The sequence below is a fragment of the Lampetra planeri genome, chromosome 32 (genome assembly GCF_965212315.1).
Source record: "Lampetra planeri chromosome 32, kcLamPlan1.2.h2, whole genome shotgun sequence".
Taxonomy (NCBI): Eukaryota; Metazoa; Chordata; class Hyperoartia; order Petromyzontiformes; family Petromyzontidae; genus Lampetra; species Lampetra planeri.
Window position 1 is genome coordinate 8,112,929 of NC_136138.1, and position 27,275 is coordinate 8,140,203.

Consider the following 27,275-nt stretch of genomic DNA (forward strand, 5'->3'; position numbering starts at 1 on the left):
TGGTAACCTTCGAACCCCCGCTTGGCTGTAAAATGATTCAGGCATTGTCTTGATTGCTGGCACGGGCGCAGAGGCACGAAATGCGATTCCCCAATTTCACATCTTCAATGAAAGCTGCAGATAAATCAACTACCAAACTGTGCAAGTACGAGTTCAAACGTAAAGTACTTTAATTTGCCAAGTGATGGATCGTTTTTGTCCGAATACAGCTTCCCCCCAAATCAAAATGTAAGGGGCCCCTCGTCACTACAAGGCCTCCTGCATTGTGAAGATGAACTGTTGGCAGTTTATTTCGCAAAATGAAACACTACATCTTTTTCTTCTTTATAAAGGCCACTGGATCTGCAGGGATAGTATTAGTGTGATTTACACATCTTCAAATCATTCTAAGTGTTCTTTATAATGATGCCATTTCTTCCCTTGTTTATTCATTTGAGATTTTGCTTGGTAGCAGGGTTTTCACTTGCTTGGTGTGTACATGTGTGTGTGTTGGCCTTCTTTCGCGCCGTACGTAGCCAACTGCTTATATGGGATTTGGTCCTTATATTGGAATGTGTGTACATCGTTGTGGGATACAGTTGGCACGATTGACGCTATGCAAAACGAAAGTATTCTTATTATATATATTTTAATAAACTCCACTGTAATGCCAGATGTGTTTTTTTGCGGGTCGTGTTGTTCGGCACGGTGTCCGACGTTTCGCGCCACGTGCTGGGAGACTTCTTCAGCTCCTTTCTCAAAGGTCGCCAGGTCGTGAAGCAAGACGTGGAGCATGGCCCCGAAACGCAGCGCAGATTGGCACGCAGTGGGTACCAACTCTATTAAATTTCAACGCACGGCTTGGCGCGCGCGGGGCACTTTTTCGCCTCGCTAAGAGGGGGAAGACAGAATGCCGTAATGTGTCAAGGGTTAAATGTAGCGCACGAGCACTGGGGCAGAGCGTCACGTCTCCCTTACACAGTGGGCCTTCTGTTGAGCAGATGGGAGCACATCGCATCACGCCACTATTCTTAGAAGAAGAAGAAGAAGAAATACTGCTCAGAACTCTTGTGCACTCCTGACATTTTTCTTCTGAATCTCGGCAAACGTCTCGTGCACAATCGTAACAGAGGACGTTTGAAAGATTACGGTGATTTGAGGGGGAGCCAAAAAAAGCCGGAACGCCGATGGAGTTTTTTTTTTCCTCTTCTCTCTTTTGCTTTTCTCCCTTCGCTTCGTTCAGCGGGAACCACACAAAGCCCGACCCTGTCTACATCCGCGAGTGCGGGGACAGACAAAGTGACTCGTGGGGACGTGGGGAATGATGATCCACTCTGCGAGACTTTTTGCTCTCTGACGTTTCTCGAGCTGCCCGCTGGCTTCTCGACAACATTTTGTTCGTGAACGATAAAACCGTTCCACGGTGTTTCTCTTTTGCGCCAGGAAGCAACGCAAAACCACACCGTCCTATGTGTGTACGTACGTTGAACTTCTCTCGCTCCGTACGTCCACAACCGTGCTAATTGGAGGTGCGGGGGAAGGACAACAAACTAAAACACACGCAAATATGACATCGGTGATGCCACAGGAGGGGTGGGAAAAGGGATATTGCTCCCCCCGTCGTGGTTTGGCAAACTAGTGGGCAACAACTATCGACTTTAGCCTCCCTACTAAGTTCTAAGTCTTCACAGTAAAATGTGCGTGTGTATTATGAATGCGAACTTTAAAATAATACCGAGGCAGCTCCGAAAATGAGGCAACGTATCAAGCAACATTTCACGAATAATGCTTCAAGTAAATACGAGGTGTTATTTTCACGTCATTCGTTACCCGTATACTATCTTGATTTGAAGCTGTATACTATCCTATTCTTGGCAATACGTTCACAAGCTAAATGCCAATGTTGAGGTCTGCCATCTACAGTGATGTATGGCTTTTGAAATATGGCTTTTTTACGCAATAAGTCAGTGGTTTGACGCGTACATGAAGCAGAATATACCACGGCCATCTGTTCAACAGTCTAACACAGCAGTATGTTACGAGCATTTCTGCCTTACCGTGAAAGGTGGACAAATCATTTATATCTGAATCACAGTCTTAATTGGTTGACGTACTACCGCATTAGACTGCCACATCCTGATTATACCGACCATTACGCACATCTTTCAAGCGTCTCAAACGGTTGCGTCCAAATGTGCGCTTCTGCCTATCTTTCGTCCCGTAAACGGCCTTTCCACGAGTAAAAAAAGTGTAAAAACGCCCAGTGGAACGACGTTGCGGCCAAGGGGATGGCCTAAAACATGTAAACGTGAAGCAAAGATTCAAACCCCCGTCGCTCGCAGGTTTCCTCAGCTTCTATCCCCTTTGGCACCTTCATGTGGACACGCTGCCTTGTAGCTGCTTGCCATCACCCACGAATTTCCCGTCATTCCTCCTTATGGCCCCCACGCCCAGCACCCTCTCCCCTCCACGCTCCCCCATCCCAGAGTCCGTTAGCGACCTCCACGCTTCCCTCCGTCAGATCGTGGGGATCAAAGTTGCTCGGCCCTCGCGGTCAGAGCAGAATGCTCGCCGCGTCTGCGATGGGAGCGCAAGGGGGAACCTTTTCTCACATTGAAGGCGGCAACTAAATGTCTCGCTGAGTTAAGGGGCAGGCGACGGTCGCGTTAACTGCCCAGATTTTCTTTTTTGCTCGTTGACAAATCCACGATCTGCCAAATTAAAATGGCACGGTGCCGTCAAAGCGTGCCCACTCCGTGTGTAGCCCCCCCCCCCCCCGCGAGCGTAAAAAATTACGGCGGCTTTGAGGACGCTTCGGCGAAGGAGCGAAATGATAAACAGCGGGAGGAGCGGGGAGGTTGGTGGCGGGAGGCTACTCGGGGCACAGCCACCGTGGCTGCGTGAGGCATTAAACAGAATGAGCTAAGGTGGAGGGTCTCAAAAGCAGACGAAGAAACCCGTGATTCGTGAAAACATCAAATATCAGCTTAAGTTCAAAGTCTAATAAATATAACAAGCCAATAACCTTCAAAAGCCAATTTATCTCTTTCTGCGCTCTCTCGTCTGCATCTCTCTTCTCTCATCTCATTTCCAATTTGTTTTGTAGATGTCTTAAATCTCACTTACATTTATGACATTAAGATCGACCCGTTGCTGATCACCACCACCACCCTCCCCCCACCCACCTTTCCCCCCTTCCCCACACAAAAAAAAGAGGACTGCATCAGTAAGCGCATATCTATATCTCTTCTGTCATCTCACCAGGAGTTTGTAAATTGAACGTGGGACCCCCAAGTATATATTACGTTTCGGGCCCCCATTGGACCGGCACCACCACTGCATCGCCACACGAGGGAAAGACGGGACATGGCAATGAATACTGATCCGCGCTCCAGAGCGGTGTGAATGCCAGCAATATCCCCCGTATATACGCCAGAGTTTTTTTTTACGGCAGCGGTGTCGCGAGATTTATTCGTATTGATTTTCCTAATGCCTTGCTGGGGGAATGCCGTAGCGCGGTGGAGAGCCGGAGAGCCCTGGAGGATTTGTGTTGCCTCCGGTGGCAGAGGAATTCAGCAGAGAGAGAGGGAGGTCATTGATTATTCGGAAATCCCTCACCAAAAAAAAAGTTAAATACCCAATCACTTGAGTGAGAAATAATGAGAGCACAGTTGGCTATGTACGGTGCGAAAGAATATCATTATACATACGTAAAGGTGCAGCCTTGAAATGACTTCCTCATGGCACTGCTGCTGGAAGGACCTCTGCTAGAGAGAGAGCTCTCGAGAGGACATCCATACCGTTATTTTGGCCTACTCTTCCATGCTGGCCAAAAACATCTTGGAAGAGGCGGGTGTACCCCACCACATGCCGCCTGCCGATCGACTCACTCTGGTGAACCCATTCAAACTGCTGGGTGGACAGACGAGACGGGGGAATTTGAGAAAAACGCTCACCGTTGTTTCACCTGCCATGCCGGGAATTTTTATTTTTTATTTCACCAGGTAAGGCCCACTGAGCTATATAGTTTATTTTCAGAAGCGACCTGGCCACAAATGATAGCGTAACAAAGTGGCTTATCACGTGGCAATGTATATCAGCCAAATACTCTAAACGCGTGTTTCTAAATGTGGACGAAAAAATCAGAGGACCCGGGGAAAGCTCCACGCGACCAAGGGGGAGAACGTGCAACAACAAAAAAGTCCACGTGATAAAGCCACTCTGTTGGGCTATCATTCGTGACCGGGTTAGCTTCTGAGAAAGAGCTACAGTAAACAGCTCAGCAGGGCCTTACCTGGTCAAATAAATAATAATTTACGTGCGAGTCCCGTGTGGTTACACCACGAAAGCATCCCCCACACTTGCGTCTACACCCACAAACGACGTGCTAAATAATGGCTCACACACCTGGCGGATCTGCCTGCCAGAGGACTGAGATTGAGTGTGTGGACATTGCTGGCTGGGGATTCTGTAATTAGGGGCGCGCGCCTGCACCAGCAACAGTGGCCGGCCGGCTCCGTGCGATTGATATCGCGGTAACGACCCGGCAAAAAAAAAATACCCGTGCATCGCTAACGAGCCGACCTGCGTGTTTTTTGTTGTTGTTGCAATCTCAACGCGTGCGCGCGCTTGGACGTATCGATGTGGGGGGCAGCGACGCTGTCTTTGTTTGACACAGGGGAAAGCCCTCACATTCCCCTAATGCTACAGCAAACAAGACAAAAGATCCCCCGTGCAGCCTTCGCAGACTGTAGGGGCAAGTGCTGTTAGCGAGCACCTATGGAGTGCCGGCACGCCGCAACGAGGGGGCGGGTGGCCAACACCGCGCCCGGCCGCCTTTGTCTCCCCAGTGGCGATGTTGACACACCGCACCAGGTGCTCATTTGAGGCTGAGTCGACCTAGAGGAGGCCCAGGACCGGCTGAGATAATCGTCACCGGTGTTGGCCATGAGCGGGAATTGAACTAGGGTCGCCAACACGCGCACGTGCACGTTTGAGGCAGTGCGGTCCACGCGTACGACACACGTTCTAATGAGCGCAATGGCATTTTCGTAGTTTTTCAAGCGCCAAGCGACGTACAAAAATGTGTACCGCGTGTCATTTCACAATTATGTTAAGGATTTGCAGGAAAAGGAAAGTGGAAGTGGAATATTAAAAATGTGCGGTGTTTCTATTGTAACTGTATATCATCATTTTTTTTTCCATTTTTATGGAATGTTAATAATTACGTGGACCGTGAACAAAACTAAAGCGGGCTTCGGGCAGGACGCGTCGCTCGATGGGAGCGGCGGTGTGAGTACGTCCACCGACGGAGATGGAGTGATGGAATCGGCTCGTGTGCAGGAGCTGTGCGGATTGTTGCATCGCGAAACCGCAAGATATGCCGACGGCTTGGGAATGCCTTTGTCCAGCGGTGGATACACAGTTGTATTTTATTGTACAGAAGCGAGAGAAACGTATTCCAAATTTCGATTTAAATCTTTCGTGACTGCAGGGATCTTCTTGGTTCTTTCGGTAAAGTCGCGTAGAAGGGAAATAATAAAATAATAAAAAGTAAACATTATAAAATAATTCTCACGACGTTTCGGCCACAACGCAAGCAGCTGTCCTCAGGTGAATAACAGGTCTGTCGGAAAGACAGCGTCTGAAGATGTTAACAAATGCAGACGTTGTGGCCGAAACGTCGTGAGAATTATTTTATTATGTTTTATTTTTATTATTTTATTATTTCCCTTCTACGTGACTTTACCGAAAGAACCAAGAAGAGAAAAAACGTAATCCACTTATGAATAAATACGCATCCTATCGCTCAGAATGCCCTGCAGCTTTCTGGAGATGCGTACCCAGATGTTAACCAATCCAGATTGTATTGCTCTGCTCAGATATCTATTTGCATGTAAATGTGCCTCGGTTTGTCCAATTAAACGTTTAAGTGCCAGCGTACGGGCCACCTGTGGCTACGCGAATGAACATGGAAATGAGGAACTCCTGTTGTTGGCAGTGGTGCAGAGTGAAAAACGCACACTCCTCAATAACAACAGCCTCACAGTAGCGGCACATCTAAAGCAGGTTACTGATTACAGGAAATGGCTCAATCGGAGCAGCAGAGACAGAGAGGCAGTGATTTGTAAGGCGGATGTGTTGGGGTTTTTTTTTGCTACGCGATTCCCATCTGCAGTTACGTGCGAGAATACAGCAGCCAGACTAAAGGACATTTCAGAAAATTTGGGCCACCTCACCGTCAACTTCTCAAAATCCTACCGGGAGGTGTAATTTTGAAGATAATGATCTACGTGGCTTTAGAAGCTACCGGCCGGCTCATTTGCGGCACAGGTTAATGGTCTTGACAAATACTGTCGCATACTCTTTGTTTTTTTCGGTAAAGTCACGTAGGTAATATTGCTGTGACGGTTCCACCTGAAGACGGAAGCTTGTGTTAATTTTTTTACCTACGTGACTTTACCGAAAAAACCAACGAGTATGAATCCTTGCAGTCACGAAAACTTCAAATCTAGAAATACTGTCGCGTGAAACTGAATGCGCCAATCTCCGCCATCCCCCAATGTGGATAAGAAAATAAATTCGGTTCAAGTGAGTAGGTAAAAAAATCGCCGTTTTCTATCGGCATTTACTCCCTTGTCAATAAAAGGTGTCAAAATACAAAAAAAGTGGAATTACAGTCCTAAGTGGGTGACATAACATGCCGAGGCAAAAAAAATCAACGTCACGATTTAGCACGGCTGGCTACGTACGGTGCGAAGGAAGTTCGACACACTGTGTTGATGAGGGCCTCCCCATGCCGTACAGGCCGCAGGGGTTAGTGGACCACACTTCACGACGCTGGTCGAACGTGGATTGGTGAAGATGGGGATGCGTAGATGATGTTGGCGCATAGAAGTACAGTAAAACAACAGATTTTTCCGCACTGCACTCAGCTGACAACATAGTGCCGTAGCAGCCTATACCACCTTTTGTTAATACAGGCTGGTCAACCATCCACGCACTTTAAGAATAGGTTTTTTTTACCCTTTCTGGCAATAAAACAGGTGTTAAGATGTTAAAACACCAGACACTTGTTGCAAGGAGTCGTGCCTGCATTCACCTACAGCATGATGTAGCTGCTCGCCCCGAGCTATGCATTCCATTGATAGTGCATTGTCTTCATGCTGTGTTCGCCTTTTGGCGTCCTCTGGTCTAACACTGATTGAGACTAGGCCCTAAAGAAAGCTGTCTCTGGTGTGGACCAATCAGCTTCAAAGGCAATGCATCATCATCTACTACCAGAGCATGTTTCTGTTTGCCTGTTCAACACAAGCACGTGTGGTTAATGCAGACATGACTCCTTGCAAAAGGTTTCTGTTTGGTGTTTGAACATCTTAACACAACTGTTTTATTGCCAGAAAGTGTAAAATCTATTCTTATACTTTGATACTGGAAAGAAAGGTCCCATGTCATCCAAGCACTGTCTGGCCACAAACCTGCGTAGCTTCTGAGGTTGGGCACGTGCTGAGTAATTTAACCCGTTCCCAGGTGTCTGCAAGTTGCAGGGTGGGTGTCCCGTTCGCCGCCGAATCTCGGAACGCGCAAGCGGTTCGGCATTAATTTTATTTAGGGAGACGTAGCGCCGTTGTTTTAAAAGACATTGTACTCGCTCGCCGCAGAGAAACGTAGCGACACGACCGCACTCTATGATATAGCTGGCACCAAACTGTGCCGCACGCCCAGCTGCGTGGCCTTGTGGGAGCCTCGGTTCCAAAAAAGTTATTTCTATTTTATGTTTTCTTCACGATTCCGTTCCGATGACGTACACGTTCCTATAGCCTTGCTGGATTCATGAACTGCGTGCTAGTTTCTTTGTCTGCTGAACTATCATTTAATGCTCGCGGCTGGTGGCGTCTTCGCATCACGCATCTTGAGGGTCTGTGTTTAGCATCTGCGACAACATAAAAAGTAAAGACTTGAGTAAAAAAAACCTCCGAAAGTGCCGCGCACATACAGACGGCGCCGTGTTTTTTGTTCAGGCTCCTGCGGCCGTTTTACGTTTTTTATGCTTTGCGAGCGCCAATTCGGCCACCCTCACTCGCCGTTTTTTGGCAACGGTTGCGAAATAATAAGCGGACGAGATTACTCCCCGTGAGTGAGCTCATCGTGCCGCGCGTCCCCCCGCCGGCGAGCGTTTGCAAAGTTCACTCACTTCTCCGTCATGGCGATTTGTTCCAGCATTGCAGAGCCCGTGTTGGCCTTCCAGTTTCCCGAGATGGAGGTCCTCCTGGGTGAAAAGACACGGGGTCAGCTGGTTTCACTCATTCAAGTCTCAGGTCGTCCGTTAGTTCGTTAACACGGTGACGCGCGTTCTAAAAGCACCGCCGGTAACTTGTCCTGTGACGTTGACGCAGATCGTTGCTTAGGATTCTGTAAGTGACCCCCCCCCCCCCAGCTGGTTATCCATCCCCATCGAAGGTTCGGACAGCCAAACTAAAGCAAAGTAATGCTGTACAGACATTCACATACACAGCACGAGGGACGGCAGTGCAGTATGGTGCAACATTGCAAAACAATTACTTTGGAAGAGAAGTTCGTCGTCAATAATGATCAATCCATTGATGAATGAATGGGCCTTCCCAAGCCACCTCTATCTCCTCACAGCACTGTATGTATGTTGAACTTCTTTCTCACCGTACGTAGCCAACCGTGCGAATTGGAGGTGCGGGGGGGACAACAAACTTAGCACAAAAAGCAGTTCTAAAGAATTGAGTTTTCAATTCTTGATTTAAAAGTGCACACATACATACAAAGATGCTTTGCTTGTTTAAAATCAGATGTAATAAGTCACATTTATGCTACCAGCATTTCACAGCAGCATTGCTATTGTTGACACTACCCCGATTACACACCGTATCTAGTATATATAGTATTGCAATTTGGTATATTTTTGTTTGAAACAACAGCTAAACCTCTTTTAACACTTATTACACACAGCAAACAGCAGATGTTGAGTTCATATGCAAATTCTTCACGAATATTTGCCCGCACATTAAAAAGCGCCACGGGGCATATCTACGGGAACATTGTTGATAAAGGCGCAGCGCTGTGATTGCTCGCTCGCACCACTGCTGTTGGAAGGACCGCCACTAGATGGAGCTCTTGAGACCCCCCTCTAGAAGGTGCTTGGTCTACTCTTACACGCAGGCCAGGCGTCGTGGAAGACGTGGAATTTACCTACGCGTTACTGCACCGCACGTGACCTACCGATCAATTACTCTGGTCAACACACTTTTTCTGGCATAAGGTATTCCAACTGTTTTAAGGTAATTTTGGGATGCTGATTCCAAATCTGGCATCAGTTTTTGTCTATCACATCGGGTTTTTGAGATATCAAATATTGCATTTTCAATAAAAACTGCCGAAGAAAAATATTAAATAAATGTGGATATCTACATAAAATAATATTATAAACACACTATCCTATAAATACAGCACCATATTTTAACACTAAAGCAGTCACTGACTCGCAACAACTTGCAATCATAAGTGACAGAGTTAATTTCGGGTAAAATCAATGAAAATGGGGCATGCCGATAGCATAAAAATGAGATGTGATGGAGCAAATCTGAGATCAGATTTGGAATCAGCACCCTGAAATTAGTCTAAAACAGCTGCAAAAGTCCAGGCCAGAAAAACATGTTTTTTTGTTGTTGACCAGTGTTATCTGTGGTTGAACCCATTTACATTTCTGGGTGGACAGAGGCAGCAGGGGAGGGGCGCTGGTTGAGGAACTCACGCCGTTGTTTCAACCGCTGTGTCGAGCGATGGATTCAAAACGGTGGCGACCTCTGGGTTTTAAGGCCAGTGTGTGAACCATTGTACCATGACCTCTGGGTTTCAAGTCCAGTGTGTGAACCATTGTATCGTGACCTCCGGATTTCAAGGCCATTGTGTGAACCATTGCACCACGGCAGCATCCCACATACCAATACGTACCAAAAAAAATACTCTGGCTTACTGTAAAGTGCATTTTTTCCCCTTCCAATATGTGGAATGGCTTGCCAGCAATCCGACAAAAATTTTTGCAATGTGTAGGTCTTGGGTGGGCGGAATGCGCGTGGAAGAATGCGCTTTTCTTTTATTGCTGCGGTGAAGCGTGGCCCAGTGGCACGGCTGCCCTGTTGTGCTGAAGCTGGTTTTCCCGTCGTTTCATTTCAAGAGTGTAAATTAAAATGTGTCCGCGTGCATGCGCGATGACTAATGCACGTTTGGCCTTGTAGAAATGAAGTAAAAAAAATTGGCACGAACAAAAGATGTTGTCGTGAGGAAAAATGTATCAGTCTTTTGTTGTGTGGCAAAATCACATTTAACCACATTACTGTGAAGTTTACGAACATTTTCCCACGATGACATATAGATTGAAACCACAGTTTAAATTGTATATTTAGGGCAATTATATTGGAGGCGTACTGGGATCAAAAATGAAACAATGAGGAAAATTGAAGCAGCCTGAAGTGCTTTTGAAAAACTGGACGTAATAATGCCAATGTGTGTATGTAAGTTGAACTTCTTTCGCACCGTACGTAGCCAACCGTGCTAATCGGGAGATGCCCAATGAAGATGGTTGCTAATCAGCGTCATAACACCCGCGATGATGTTTCGATCAGAAACATGGAGACAGAAAAAGTTGAACAAATGTCGAGAAGTGCTGCTCAAAGGAAGCGTTAACGGAGAGGTGCACGCTGGGAATTTCACTCGGACCTGGTCCAGTGAACAAATGCCAGCGAGAGAGACCACATTGACTGTTATGAAAAGTTAAGCGGGCTTGGGCCTGGCGACGTCACGAGATGGATGAGGCAGCATCGATGGGCGAAACGGGTGATGGAATGGCGGCCAAAAGGAGAGAATGCGTCCCGAGTGGATGACCGCCACGGAGATGGAGGGATGACATTGAGGTTATGTGAAAGGGATGACATCGAACAGTGGTTCTTAACCTTTACTGCATGCAGCCTTGCGCCCCTTTGGTAGTTCTCAAGCATTGAAACATACACATGTACAATACTCATACATACATACATAGGGTTTGATGAAACAAAGTACATCGATATTCTTGGTTCTTTCGGTAAAGTCACGCAAAAGAGAAATAATAAAATAATTCAAATATAAAACAATAATAATTCTCACGACGTTTCGACTGCAACACAGCAAGAACATTTGAAAACAAAAGTACATGTAGTTGCACTGATGTGACCGTGCTTAATTTGCGTTTCGATTATTTACCTTCTGAAAAAAACATATGGCCATATCTCTCACCCCCAGGGGGTGCGTGAACCCCCAGATTAAGAAGCGACTGACACAGAGGGATAGAGGGATGATATTAACTCGTGCGCAGGACTGAGATGGATTGTGGCATCCTCAGCACCGCAAAGGAGGCCTGATGGCATGGGTAGGCCTTCATCTAGCAGTGGATAGCCAATGTCCCATAATGGTGATATGGATGACAACTCAGTTATGATTACCAACAAAATACATGTGTCTGCTGTGTTTATCTATCTCTATATATTTTTTTTACCATTGGTTATTCTTCCATTGCTCCAAACACTATCGTTTATATAAAGGGTGTTTAAAAATACTGGACCCAATTTCAAAGCAGTATATTTCACGATGGCAACAGGTTACAATTACACAAAAAATTACGAACGGTTTAATGAGTTATCAAGTTTTACTATCCATTTTATAAATGCTCTATGTGCCCTCCACCTGCTGTACGGACAACATCGAGACGATAGTTGAATTCGTCCCAAGCGCCTCTCAAAGTGTCTTCTTCCACTGAAGTCACCGCTGCCGTGATTCTGTTTTTGAGGTCATCCAGATTATTCGCTAATGGTGGCACAAAAACACGGTCTTTGACGTATCACCACAAGAAAAAGTCGCAGGGTGTGATGTCTGGGGATCTTGAGGGCCAAGAGTGTAGCGCCAAGTCTTGGGGTCCTGTGCGACCTTTCCAAAGTTGAGGCAGCGCGTCTTGTGCATTTAACTAGGCTAGGGGCTGTTTGTGCGCTGGGAGAGGCATCTAGCGGTCATCATTCGAAACTCTATGCCCCGCCCTCTCTATGCCCCGCCCTCTCTATGCCCCGCCCTCTCTATGCCCCGCCCTCCTCTCTATGCCCCACCCTTTCAAGTGGTAAGAGTTTCATTCATGGGCGGTTCGTGGTTGCAGAGATATAGCGATTTCAAATCGGGTCTTTCTTTTTTAAAAACACCCTGTATATTTGCATTTTGAGCCAGTGTTAGTAAGTATTGTCAGTGGTGCAGCATTTCAAACTTTTCCTCTACAGCACTGCCATACCAGTCCCTGTCTGTCACTTTATCCATCACTCATTCACATGTTGGGGAGGGGGGAATGTCTTCGGATACATTAATTAAATTAGCTGTACGTGAAGGCAAAACAATAACGATGATGATAAATGATCAATCCAACCCGCGGCATCTCCAATTAGCACGGTTGGCTACGTGCGGTGCGAAAGAAGTTCAACATGTATACATACTGCCCATAGACTTAAACTACCCATAGACTCAACACTGCCCATAGACTAATACTGCCCATAGACTCAACACTGCCCATAGACTCAACACTGCACCTCCAATTAGCATGGTTGGCTACATACGGTACAAAAGAAGTTCAACATACATGCATACTGCCCATAGACTAACACTACCCATAGACTCAACACTGCTCATAGACTAACACTGCCCATAGACTCAACACTGCCCATAGACTCAACACTGCACCTCCAATTAGCACGGTTGACTACGAACGGTGCAAAAGAAGTTCAACATACATGCATACTTATGTTGCAAGAATAAATGGTGTGATCTAAACACGATTGAAGCCGCTATCGTTCGAAGCACAAATAATGAAGCGCTTAAGAAGGAACGGCTGCTTGGCATGCACGTAAAGACCACCAAGCCATTGGCAGTAGCGACACGGCTGTAAAAGCTCCCGTAAAATAAAAGCCTCTCTTCAAAACAAAAAAAATCCGAGGTTAAGCTCTGGCCAGCACTCCTGCTTTTCTGAAACCCGTCGATAATTTGCACTTGAAGTTTGATTCCACCCGTCCCCAAAACGCCCTTGTTATTGTCCGGTCTACCATGGGTTTCTAATTTCCCAGAGAAATTGGGTAGATAATTTTAAACCACTGCAATGGTAAAGCAACGCTTCATTTCATTATATATGTTTGAAAGCACCCCCTGTTGAAGTGTGCCTGCGCTGCTTGAAGTGCCCAGCTTGGCATCTCAGGATTATGCAAATGCGGCGATGAAGCTCAACGGGCCACCGTGTCCTGTGTGTTTCACCAACAAGTTTTAATTGCCTGTGGGTAATTACATGTTCCAAATCTTGGATACCATCACATCGTTATCATCCTCATTATTGCTATCATCATCATCTGCATCATCATCGTCGTCATCATCACAACAACAATGACTATCTTTAGGCAGTTTTGCTTAAGTGGGTTTATTAGAGCCTATTGGTCTGTCGCCAATGAACGCCACTTGGGGGCCTCCTTATTCACGAGCAACAAGCAAACCATGGCCCATCAGCGAGTGCCAGGGTTTCATCGCCCCTTTTGCCACCTCCTTTGGACGTCCCCGCACCTCAAAACGTCCAAAGTGTGGCTGCAACCGCCGCTCACACCAGGAACAACAATAACATGGTTCTGCAAGAATCTCTCTCCCCGCGTGGCTCGAGACCGGCCTGGTGGCGGAGCTGAGGCGCGTTGCCTCGAACACATGCTGGCTTTTGCACATGACTCAGCTCGTGCGAAAGAGAAAAAAAAGTCCACAGCTAGGCCGAGTGCAGCTGTGCCCCGCTCCGCGGGCGGATGGCAAAAACAAACAAACAAACAACAAGTTGCCGAAAATGATTGCCGCTGTAGCCCAGGGAGTGGCAGCTTCTCTGCAAGGTGACCTTATGCATTGAGAAAGGGGGAGCCTGTGGTGTGTTTTTAAACTGTTATGTTCCGTTTAGGACACCGAGTCGTGCCAAGCGAGCTCAAGGATAATGACTTGCATTTATAGGGCACTCGCTCGAATACTTCAGCAACTCGAAGCACCTTGCATCAAATGTCATCTCAGAAATTCTGATTCCCCGCTGCAGTCTGGCCAAGGGGAACCCCCAGCGGAAGCTGCCCCCATGCGACACAAAGGTGTTTGCAGTGCCCGCCTGCAATTGGGTTTAGTCCACCAGTAACAAAGGTGGCGCAACCTCTCTCTCTCTCTCTGCAGATTGATATCAATTATCAGGCGCACCATACGTGCACTCAAGAATCTAACGTAAAAATGATACGTTACAAAAACGTTCCAAAGTGCTTAGATGTGTTCTGATCAACCGGCCATTTGATCAGATCAGGATTTCTGGTGCGAACACAGTTCGTGTCGGCAGGTTCCCCGAAACCAACTCCAGTGCCACAGCGTGATTTACATGGATTCTGCTGCAAGGAATTAAAATGCGATGGCCTCCTGTCCAATCCCCCCCCCCCAGCCCCCTTATTTTGTAGGCCAAAGCCTGGGCCTCATTAGGCTACCGTGGGCCTTTCAATTTTCATTGCCTGCACACTCAAAAGCTACACCGCTCGCCAAATAGCCCAGTGGCAGGAGACTCACATGTAGGCCTTGTAGTTGGCGCCTATCTTCTGGACGCGGATGTCATACTTGGAGTCGATGAAAGGCTCGCAGGTGGCGTAGGTCTGGGCCATGGCGACCACGCCGGCCATGTCCTGGAAGTCGTAATGGTTCTCCACCTTCACCTGGAGGCACGTACAAAGAACCAAACGCCCGAGGTGGCAAACGATGTGAATCTGGCGTTTCAAAAAGTAGAGAGGCATTTTAATAAGTTTGCAACTTAGTTCTAGATTTGAAGCTTTCGTGACTGCAAGTATTCATATTCTTAGGTTTCTTCGGTAAAGTCACGTAGGTAAAAAATTAAAATTAAAATTAGGTCAAGTGGAATTTTCTGGGGGGGGTGTAAACACGCATTTGATCCGAGTGGAAGTATCTTCGTCTCCCGACACCGCGACACTTGCGTCACCTGCTGCGTGCTTCATGTTCTCTCACTCTGTGTGTGTCAATAGAGATCTACACAGTTATTTCTTGTGTTCATCACAAGTATACATTCTATATACAGGGTGCTTAGAAATGTTTTTAACACTTCTGAGAATTTGCAACAACACCACAAGACATGTGCCTCCGGGCTCTGGAGACCACCTGGAGAAGATTCCAGCCATGTGTTGACAACGATGGCAAACAAGTGGAGACTTTTTGAAGCTATTAACACACATTTATTATCATGTTACTGTGTATTATACGTTTTTTTTCATTAAAAACGATAGTCCCATAATAAGAATTCACATTTTTTTGAAACACCCTCTATATTTATATCAAAGACAAAGGGAAAACGTTCACTTTGGAGGCATTTTATGCAGACAGCTACCGAGCTCAAGTCCTGGCCATACGCAGGGCCAGCGGAATGTTTCGTTAACCAATTTGTGGACCTCTCTTAGGTTCAGAGTCGAGAATTGTGTTGGTACTCTACATGGCGTACGCATTAATAATCACGATAATTTTCGGGCCCTTTATATCGCAAAGGCCCTCCCCATGCGCTGTTGGTCACGAGGGTTGTTTGACTATACTTTCCCACACTGGTCAGTAGATATTGGTGAACGGGGGAGGGGTGACAAGTTACGGGCCAGAACAGACATCGTTAATCACTTAATCACTCACGTTTTGCCATCGATGGGGAATCTAACTCGGATTGCCAGGTTCACGGCGCACTGCGCTAACCACTGCCACATCCCCGTATGTTTTTCATTGTGTATCCGTTGCTGTGCTCTGTCTGCGATGGTGGTGAAGAATACCACGTGGTACATCAGCTAAGATGGACAAGCCCTTAAGGGATAACGTTATCGTGGGCACAATATTGACACACTCTTCCGCCTTCCATAGATTTGCCCACATAAAAGCCGGTGACCGCATTGGCTGCCGTGTGTTAAGACTGACTGACTGTTAGCAGAAAGCCAAACGGGGAGTACGAGAGAGAGAGGGAGAGAGAATTGGGTAGCGTAGTGGCTGAGTGAGTCCAGAGGGCGAGCGAGATGGGGTAAACCTATAAAATCTGCCCCGCAGAACATCTTGAATGTGTGTTACATAACCCCCCTCTGGCTCCTGCGTTCTTGCAATCAAAGTCCAAGGTTTGTCTTGGTCACTCAGTTATGAATCTGTGATACTCTTCAATGAATGGCCCGCTCTGTTCTCCGAGTGGGATCTTTTATCTTCAAAGTCACGGATGTGAAGGTACAACGTGATATATATTTTTCATATCGTCATCATCCCTCCGGGGATGTCGAACGTACAAGTGCCACATTGTGGGGCTATCAACAGTGGTTTTCCCATGGATATACTCGCCCCCGTCATAGGAACGTGGACTTTCCACTTCTGGCTCAGGGGCTGTAAATTGGAAATAAGGATTCCCCGCAATGCTCATTTGAGCAGCAAATCACTACGATTGTCGGCTCGGCTTGTCGAGTCGATCGTCGCTTTTTCTGCGTCGTGGCAATAAAACATGTGATGGCAGTTATGGCCTCCTCGTGACTGCATCCCAAAGGAGTTCTTTTTTTTAATGGGAATGCCTTTGCGATGACCTAAGTCACCCTTAATGTGCCGAATCTTGTCAGATCTCAGAAGCTAGGCAGCATTAAAGCCTGTTCATTACTTGGACGGCTGATCATCAGTGCACACCAGGTCTCCGTCGTGCCTTCTGTCCAACCTGTACGATCTTTCCCCAATATCCTGCACTTGGCCACTGCTTCGGGCGTTGGCATTGCCAAATTTCGAAGAGTGCACTGTGGTGCTGTTGCACACCAGGAGTTGTAGGCATACTATGGGTGTAAGGGCTTTCAGGTGTTGTGGAGAGGGCAGTTGCGGCAATGGATAGCAGCCCACTGATAGATTTGTGTCCACTCACTGGACTGAGTCTGTTTTTTAATTGAATCCATCTGTGCAAGAGTTTCACTGTGAATCTCATGGAATACATCGGGGTTTTTCCCCCTAGGTATTCCAGTTAATTCCCACATGTCTGGCTAACGAATTGACATTCGTACCACAGATAAACACGTAACAGAATATGGATAGCAGAGAAACTCACGGAGTTTTCAGACCAATGACCGAACGATGTTGACTCATTCAATAAAACGCAATCCATCTTAATGCTCACTGATATTAGAAAGGTATATCCTGCACTTGATCAAGCGCTACATCACTATTCCTGTCCCCTGCTTTGGCTGAGCACCGCAGTGGTCCATAGGGTGTCTGCAAGTTCATATCCCCAATTATAATTATCACTCCACCCTCTGAGGTCTGTAAATTAGTTACTTTTTTCTTTCAACGAGAACCCGATACAGAGCAAAAACCGGGGCGCCACGTGGGCGAGATGTTAACTACCTCGCCTGGTATACAGGAGGTTGTGGGTTTGATCCCGACCCTGATGCCTGCTGCTGTATATTTGAAGTTTGCATGTTCTCCCCGGATTTTTCTCCGAGGCCTCCGCTTTTTTTCCTCCACATTTAGAAACAACACGCGTTTAGAGTATTTGCCTGCTGGAAATGTCCACCTGATAAGCCACTTCGTTCAGCTATCATTTGTGGCCAGGTCGCTTCTGGAAAAGCGCTATATCGCTCAGTGGGCCTTTCCTGGTAAAATAGAAAAAAATAGTTGACTTTAGAGTTTCACTTTGTGGAAATCCTCCCGTTTGTTGCCTTACATGTGGAGATCTCCCGGCGTGGGGTTCCCATCAACCGCCTCAGGTGCTGCGACCGATGACGGCATCGACCTCAAGCCAGTAAAATTTCGATTTAAAGCTTTCGTGACTGCAGGGATTCATCTTCTTGGTTCTTTCGGTAAAGTCACGTAGAAGGGAAATAATAAAATAATAAAAATAAAACATGATAAATAATTCTCACGACGTTTCGGCCACAACGCAAGCAGCCGTCCTCAGGTGAAGAACAGGTCTGTCGGAAAGACAGCGTCTGAATTTCAACGCAAGCAGCCGTCCTCAGGTGAAGAACAGGTCTGTCGGAAAGACAGCATCTGAATTTCAGATCTGTCGGAAAGACAGCGTCTGAATTTCAGATCTGTCGGAAAGATAGCGTCTGAAATTCAGACGCTATCTTTCCGACAGACCTGTTCTTCATCTGAGGACGGCTGCTTGCGTTGTGGCCGAAACGTCGAGAGAATTATTTTATTATGTTTTATTTTTATTATTTTATTATTTCCCTTCTACGTGACTTTACCGAAAGAACCAAGAAGATGACTCACGCCAGTAGTCGCGGCGGGACACCACGTTCGCTTGCGCCGAACATTCCCCGGACGTCGAGTGTTTTTTTGCGGGTGATAGCGGTCTCGACGCCGTCGAGTGACGCCTTTCAAATTGTTCCGATTTTTATCGGTGGCATGTTTATTTAAACATTTTTCTTCAACCAGAGCCCCATACAGAGGGGCACAGAAACTCGAGGGACAAATATTCCAAGATCTATGCCCCCCGAAATGTGAAAAAGAAAGGAGCTGGAGAAGTTGAGCTTCAATGTCCCTCCCAGGTTGGGTTTCGGCGGCACGTTTAGAAAATATAAAAGTGTCTATATATTTTGCAAGCGCGCCGCAAATTCGAACAAGCGCGTGCGCCAACTCGGTGTCGATCAGCGGGAGCCCGGTGTAAGATGCAGACGACGCACCTTGCCCATGCCGGAGTGAGCGTGGCCAATCTTAACCACGACCGGGAAGGTGGGCGCAGTCAGCTACAGCGGCGGCATAGAGACACACAACAAAAACATAAACAAACAAATCAACAACGGAACCGCAGGACACATCAACATTGTCACAGACGAGAGATTAGTATCACGGCCTTAAGCATTCTTCTTTGTCACGTCTCTTGCTCCGAGGCATGTCGACGCTTCAGGGTCCCTCCATGCCACCCGACGGCGCCTCTGCACATCACAAGTCGAAGGGTGCCGTGACTCCCTGCTCATGCAGAGAGCATAGTGGTGGAAATTCCACATTCATTTGGCGAAGGAGAGAGTCTCTCCATGGGACAAAATATTGTTGACGCAAAAATTGGAACTCATTTTTATGATCCCCAAGGGATGATAGGCTGAACTCTTTTATAACAAAAAAAAATGCCGAATTAAACCAACGTTTCATGGTTTATTTTCGATGTATAGCATTATTTGAAGTTATATAACAATATTTGAAAAAGATAAAGAAGAGCAATTGATTATGGGTAGCCATGTTCTATCCACTGCTAGATAAGGGCCTCCCAAGCCACCACCGGTTCTCACAGTCTTGCGATGTAAACAATCCACCTGGCACCTGTGCACGAGCTGATCTCACCACTCCATCTCCACTCTAGTCGTCTTCGTGTGAGTGTTTGCTCCTTTGTCTGCCACTCCAACATTAGTCTCAACCACCGGCCATCATCCCTTCCAATGACTTCTCCTGCACAACCCCTTCCCGTTCCGATGACGTACACGTACGTACGTCATCGGAACGGGACGGAACTGAAAGAAAAACTAAAATAAATTTGTCACGACCGAGGCTCCTACAAGGCCACGCGAGAGGCGTGTTGCACAGTTTGGCGCTGGCTATCAGACAGTGCGGTCGTGTCGCTACAGTTCTCTTTGGTGAGTAAAATGTCTTTTAAAACAACGGCGCTACGCCTCTAAATAAAATTAACGAGAACCACTTGCGCCTTCCGAGATTCAGTGGTGAATGGGACCCACCCTGCAACTTGCAGTCGTCTCGGAACAGGAAAGGGTTACAGAGTCAATTTAATGCCTCTAACTTGCATATGTTATCGAATTCATGTGGTCCCCTTCTCGGTGTAATTCTCAGAGCATGCATATCACTATGGATTGGTGAGTCATGAAGGGCTGTAAAAAATCTATACCACGATGGAAGTCTACACCAGACGTGGAACCCGGCTTTCGTCGGTTCAACCCGCACCACCATACGCCCACGAACTTCACACACGTGCACACCCACTCACGTAGGCATGCGTAAGTTCCATACGGTTTAACATCCACTTCTGTGTTTGAGAAACGTCAGCGTGACACAACGCTGAGTCATGCTACAGCAAAGGGGGAAGGTCATTTGATGGCCAACGCATTCACCTTCGGCCGAAGCCAATTTCCCGTGCGTCGTTTTTTGTTGTTGCTTCCAAGCAGCAGTGCGCAACACAGAGGTCAACGAGAGTGGACCCACGTCCAGACCACAAACGCTTCGGTGGGGGGGTGGGGGGAGGGGAAGAAAATAGCGCAATCGTCGCGAGGCAATTACGTGGCACACCACCGTGAGCGTGGAAGAAGTTACTTGACCGCTCATTTACGGGCACAGCTTCGGACAAGGCGAAGGTTAAAGCGCTACGGCTCATCATTTCTGCAAGTGGAAGTCTGGGCGAACCAAAACACGAAATAAAAACAAAGTTTAATTAATTTTCAAAGCTATCTCAGCCCTCACAGACACCGAACGCTGGCGCAAATGATGCCCGCTTGACAACCGTTCGTGGGAAAAAAAAGCAAACTACGCCCCAGCACTGTGTCTCTCTCTCTCTTCTCTCTCTCACGAGGCCTCGTTTGTCTTCAATCTCCTCCCCGCACGCTCTGCGGGCACCACGATCCGCGTGGGCGTGCTCGCTGCGATCGCGCGCCGTCTGTCTGGGTGCTTCTGCGACGCGGAGAAATGTTGACGATCGACGAGACGATGGGCACGGTGCTGGGCGGAGGGGACACACGGGGGTCTCTATTCGTTCATGTGCCGGAAGTCTCGCTCAGGACTCAATTAGCGAATTCCGAACGCATGACAAGCCAGCTGCATCAATGTCGAAGGAAACAAAACAGACTGCCGTGCGCCATGTGGCAAATTAAATGATTCACTCACGGGATGGTGGGGGTGGCGGGGGGCCCCAGGGGGGGGGGGTGGGGGTCAAGAGGTAAAAAAACAAATCTGCAGGCAGCCGAGCACAATAGCGTGTGCTTTAAATTGAAAACATCTATTTTCTTGTGAAAACAAAAGAGTAAAATGGTAATGAGAAGTCCTTTGAAACAGTCTGCCAGTGGCAATTGATTTAAAAATATATACTGTACATACTGAATTAATAATCATATATAGTAATTACTTACAGCCCTTTGTCCATCCACTCCTGTTCATGTAATCAGGGTGAATGATGACTGGCTGCAAAGGGAACGTTCTAAGGTGCTGGGGGAAGAACAAAAACCGCGATGTGACCAAACGTCAAACATCAATCTCTGGCGGGGATGGAAGCTGTCTTCTCGGTTTGAAATCAGAAGCAGAATTTTTTGTTTGTACCGCAGGAATCCGATTAGTTGTAAAGCTCTTTTTTTTCACGGTCATGCCCCAACGGCCCCAAGTACCGAGGGATTAGATTCAGTGGTGGGGAACGTCCGGCCTGCGGACCGTATAAGGCCCGCAAAATCATTTAGTCTGGCCCTGCCAAGGCAACCGCAGGTGGGACTCGAAATTCAATAACGGGCTAATTTTTAAGTTGATAATTTTGTATGGCCCGTGCATGATGTTATAAATATCCAAATGGCCCTTGGTAGAAAAAAAGGTTCCCCACCCCTGCCCATTAGAGGAAAAACTTGTGGGTTCAGTTCTCTGGCGGTCCTAGCTCCAAGGTTGATGAGGCTATAAACTCCATCCCGGTATTTTCGGTGTCAGGTGAAAACGCGTGCACGTGGATTTCATTGAGAAACTCGAATGCCCTGGCAGTGGCTTCACCTTCAGAGCCTTCTCACACAGAGAGCTAGAGGCTCAAATTGAAACCCATAGATTTACGTATAGTAGCGACCTATAGACTCACAAAGAGACCCCATAGATTGACACAAAGCCCCAACGACTTGCATATAGATCTATACATTGTCACAGAAAGCCATAAACAGGAATGCTCACATGGACACCCATAAATTTACATATAGCAGCGACCTATAGACTCACGCAGAGACTCATCGACTGGAATGCCCCTGGCAGTGGCTTCATCATCAGCACTTTCGCCAACAGACTGGCGCCTGGTCTGGTGTGAGCCCAACACTGGCTCAGCATCTCAACCACCATCATCCCCACCACCATCATCACCGCCACCATCATCACCGCCACCATCACCACTTGTTGCCTCTGTGTCCCAATGAGTCCACCGGCATGCCCGTCATCTTGTAGCCGCGGGCTTCCAATTTGTACAAATCCCTTAACAACGGTATTCATTTGTCAAAACGTGTTGACCTCCCATCATACACGCCAGGCACGTAGCAATTGATCGTTTCTTCGTTAAAATGTACGATTATGATCACGAAACGCTAATTGAAGCATTTGTGAAATAATCACGGAATGAAATATGTATACGTATGTATACTAATATGTATACTATATGTCTACTTTATATGCAAATCTCACCTTTAGGATAAGAGTATGAATGAGACAGAACACAGAAGGCGGGCGATACAACTGAGACAGTGAAAACGGACAAAAAAAATTGTGATAATTGATCGATCTTCTTGGTTCTTTCGGTAAAGTCACGTAGAACGGAAATAATAAAATAATAAAAATAAAACATAATAAAATAATTCTCACGACGTTTCGGCGTGACTTTACCGAAAGAACCAAGAAGATGAATCCCTGCAGTCACGAAAGCTTTAAATCGAAATACAATTGATCGAATCGTGACCGAATAATGACGCTTCACCAAATCCCCTTTGCGGAGGGATCAATGCTATCCAACACACATTAAAGCAACATGTGTGCCGCTGACGGGATGCTTCCTTAATGATGCCCCGTCTGTAACAACGCTTCCCAGTAACAAGAGGCAGGGCCGTGAATGAAACAGACAGGATCCCGGCTAACGAAGCTGACAGGAGACACGGTGCTGATTTAAACAAAAAAAAGGGCTCACATGAAGATATTCCAGATGCAGTTCGAAGAGATTCTGTTTCCGCAGGGCCTAGCTCTGTTAGATGTGAAAATGTGCTGCGCTTGGAGAGTACCGAATGCTTTTTTTGTTTTTCTTCTTCAATCATATTTCACACTGGTCACTAAGGAAGGGTGAAGCCGGGCAACTCGACATGGAAGCATGGAAACACAGTACAACAATGGGATTTTGCTGCGCTCCTCTCTGCTGCCCACCACGTAACCTCACAGCCAATAATATTTGTGATGTACGGTGGATTGCCCATTCAAGAACTATCCGGTCTCAACCCTGCTTAGTTACCGCCATATGATGAGGTAAGGGGCATTTCCGAGTGATTTTGTCCATGACGTGACAATCGGAATGGATTTTAGAACGACCGTATGAGAAATAAGCAATCAACTATTAAAGGAAATGCAATCAGGAGGGACCGTTTAGATAGATCCATATATATAGAGACTCCCACGTCGAACTATTGACGAGATTTGCTTTGGGGTGACCTTGAGAGCAAGTGATGGAAAACGAGATCCCAGTATTGGTTATTGCCACTCCCAGTCTCCACAATCAATTGCGGTATCGATTTGAGAGATATATATTTTGGACAGCACTGTGCCAGAATCAATTCCTCCCATCGCCGCCCAAGAAACGATCAGAGAAGGCTGCGCGCTAATTAATGTTTTGCTAGCGCCGATGATGGCGATGACAGTGATGACTGAATGATGTTGACAACAGTGATGAGTAAATGATGCTTAACGATAGTGAGTGATCGTTAGCGACAGTTATTGGTATAAATTTCGATTTAAAGCTTTCGTGACTGCAGGGATTCATCTTCTTGGTTCTTTCGGTAAAGTCACGTAAAAGGGAAGTAATCAAATAATAAAAATTTAACATTTTTACGTTTCGATTTAAAGCTTTCGTGACTGCAGGGATTCATCTTCTTGGTTCTTTCGGTAAAGTCACGTAGAAGGGAAGAAATAAAATAATACAAATAAAACATAATAAAATAATTCTCACGACGTTTCGGCCACAACGCAAGCAGCCGTCCTCAGGTGGAGAACAGGTCCGTCCAGTAGACAGAGTCTGTCTGCCGAAACGTCGTGAGAATTTTTTATTATGTTTTATTTTTATTATTTTATTACTTCCCTTCTACGTGACTTTACCGAAAGAACCAAGAAGAGTTATTGGTTCTAAAATGAAGGAAGAGTTATTGGTATAATTTAGTATTTAGTCCCGTATTTATTTTACGGGAAGAAACACAATTGAGCGGTGGTTCTGACGTCAAAGAGTTTTGGGCTCAAAAATATAACTTTTGTCGAGGTGGCCTTGTTGGCTTAGAGGTCAGAGTGCTTGGAATGCCCGGGTTCGAATCCAAGCAACCGCCTGTGAGTTCTCGAGTGTACTGAGTTGACGATCTGTCTGGTCGCCAATGACTCTTATCCTACCCCCCGCCCCACACCTCCGATTAGCACGGTTGGGGGCCGTCCATAAATGACGTCACGCACCTGGGGGAGGTGGGGCTGTGTGGGGGAGGGGCTGGTCACCCCGTGGTGACCAGCCCCTCCTGTGGGCTGGTGTAACCAGGAGGTTCCTACCAGTAAATATATAAATATGTCGTGAAACCCGCCACCAACAGACACAGCCAGCTTGAAAATGTTGTGGCTATATTCTCTAACACACCGGTGTGCTGTACTAGTAACGAATTGGCACGTTTACATGACGACCCTTAATACTTGGCCGTGTCGGGTGGCGGCGGGTTTAATGACAGATTTATATATTTACGTGATCTAACCCCCTAAAAAAACCTGTATTATGGAAAGTTTTAACAGTTTAGTTGAACACGATCCGCTCGGCGTGACATCCGCAAGGAGACATCATCTCGTGACGCGACGCCGAGAGCACCGTCGGGATGAAGTTTGGGCAGAGGAGGGTGCAGACAATCAGAGCCGGCCCAGCCACTAAGCGACCCTTGCAATTGCAAAGGGCCCCGTGGCCAGCAGAGGGCCCCCTAGAGTCACTGCTAGCTAGTGGGTGAAAAAAATCATACATCAAAGGGGCCTCCAACCAAATTTTTGCTTAGGGCTCCCAAAGGTCTAGGGCCGGTTCTGCAGACAATACGTGAGCTAATTCCAGAGCGCATTTTAAATTTAGAGAAAAACATCTGCGTGACGGAAAACTCCACCCAACTATAAAGCTGCTGTCATTTAAAAAAAGCGTAAATGTTTTACTTGCAGGCAATTTCTTTTATAGCCACGTATAATTCACGAAATGCTTCCCCATCCACCATGAATAATTTCTCGAAATTAAACCTGTGTGTTTATGCGGAAAAGTGTGCGTTATTAAAAGCAAATTACACATAAATGTAGTCCTCTAGAGTGAGTAAAAAAAAATCACACGGTTGAAATGTATGGCTGGCAAAGGCAAGCTGCCAGTAATGCCTCACTTCCTACAAAAAAATAACACTTTAATATGTCAATGTACACCTACACAAACACCATTTCGTTCATTTTTGCATAATTTTAACTCAAGAAATATTTGAATTTCTATTCGTCGTTATATATTTTATTCGTGAATCACACACATATATAAAAGCACATGTGGAATGTAACGGAAACATACGTGTCAAAGGAAATGGTTTTGTTAGTTTGAATACCAGGTGCTGTAGGCGGGGCTACAAATACTAGGAGATGGAATTTAGCAATGGATTATTTAACCTCTCATTGCGGAACTTTGAATGTCAACCCCCCACCATAAGCGTGTGGGTTTTCTCTGGATAATCCAGATTCCTTCCAAACAGCTAAGCACTCATCTTCCCCTCAGCTGCAACCCCAAACACTCTTGGGATGAAGCATCGGCACAGCATGGTGAAGTATGGTCAAACAAGGCCCATGACTCACATGGTGTGGGGTAGTTATTTATCCAGCAGTGGACTGACAAACGGCTGCAAAGTATGCCAAATACGTATTCGTCGACTTGGAAAAAACTTCCCATTGTCAGAGGATCGCTTCCCTGAAAGGGAGGCTTCTAAAACTCAATGAGACGTTCCCATAAAGAGGGCATTATATATCTTCTAAATTTACTTTCGCTGTGATGAAATGGCACAAGAGGTCATCGGTGAATTCAGGAACATTCCGTGATCGAAACATTACAAAACTGACTTTCCTAGATGGAACCGAATACAATGCTTGCACAACAACCTCTGGGCTCCCAGCGGCAGCCAGACCACACCAAGGCGTTCATTGCGTCGCTTTCACAAAAACCACAAAGGGAAGGTGTGACCATATCTTGCATAATCAGCTGTGAACGAAGAGCACACTTGGCTCAGAAGCCACAATAACAGCGGGAGCTTCCCCAAATTCTGTACGGTGACCCATGGATTCATCACTTCAACATCGCCATCATCACCACCATCGATATCATTATTTACATAATTATAATTATCATGGTCATTAAGGCCATTCAAATTATCATCATCATCATCACCGCTATCTCCATCACTAAATTCACCAGTATTACAACTTGCTGAGCTGCCAAGGAAATGTAAGACCCATATTTGGCTATTCTGTTTAATGGCGCAGGTACCCATCCTGGCGTGTTCGTTTTTCGTTTAGATGCTTATCGCCAGAGCAGTGGTTGCAGGAGGCCCAATGGTACTGTCTGAAAAAAAAACCTTACAGCGTATTTGTGCCCTTCCTGCTGAAGCAAACAAAATCGATATATCTATGGCCTGGGGCATCATGAATTTCCCACTGGGTGACCCCCCCCACACCCCTAAACAAATAAAAAAAGATCAAGACTACCCCTGGATTCATGAATTCCCTCATTTAAAATTTACTTGAGGCTGGGGCGTTGCTGCTTTGGAGGTGCAAGTCTCTTATCAGAATATTTGAACTGAGGAGTTCCTGAGATCTGATACCACGAATCCTGTACACTTGATGTGTGTGTCTGGTACCACACGTTATCGATCGTGATTCATCATATGGCACGTGCTCAGCTGGCTTCCTGTTATCTCACTTTGCTTTTGTGGTAATGAAAAACGGCTTTGTTGAGACCCACGTGGCTATATTCGCTGCCGTTGACATTGCCGGAGCAGCGCGATGCTACTTGTGTCACTCTTTGGTTCTTTCGGTAAAGTGACGTATAAAGATAAAATAATAAATTAAATACTAGCATACGACGTTTCGATTGCAACACAAGCAATCGTCATCAGGTATAAATGAAATAGAAACACAAATCTAGTATACTTAGAAATGTAATGTAATACAACAGAGAGTCGGATAACATAACAGTCGAC

General features: G+C 46.4%; 1 protein-coding gene across 1 annotated transcript in view; it reads right to left on the minus strand.

Moving 5' to 3' along the window:
- Window positions 1-27,275, minus strand: part of LOC144729398 (synapsin-3-like) — a 146,820-nt gene that overhangs the window by 27,115 nt on the left and 92,430 nt on the right. Inside the window, exons 6-8 of the mRNA XM_078609658.1 lie at window positions 18,747-18,809; window positions 14,629-14,771; window positions 8,174-8,248 (exon numbers count right to left, since the gene is read on the minus strand). Of these exons, the coding sequence (XP_078465784.1) occupies window positions 8,174-8,248; window positions 14,629-14,771; window positions 18,747-18,809 (281 nt within the window). The remainder of the gene's footprint in view (window positions 1-8,173; window positions 8,249-14,628; window positions 14,772-18,746; window positions 18,810-27,275) is intronic.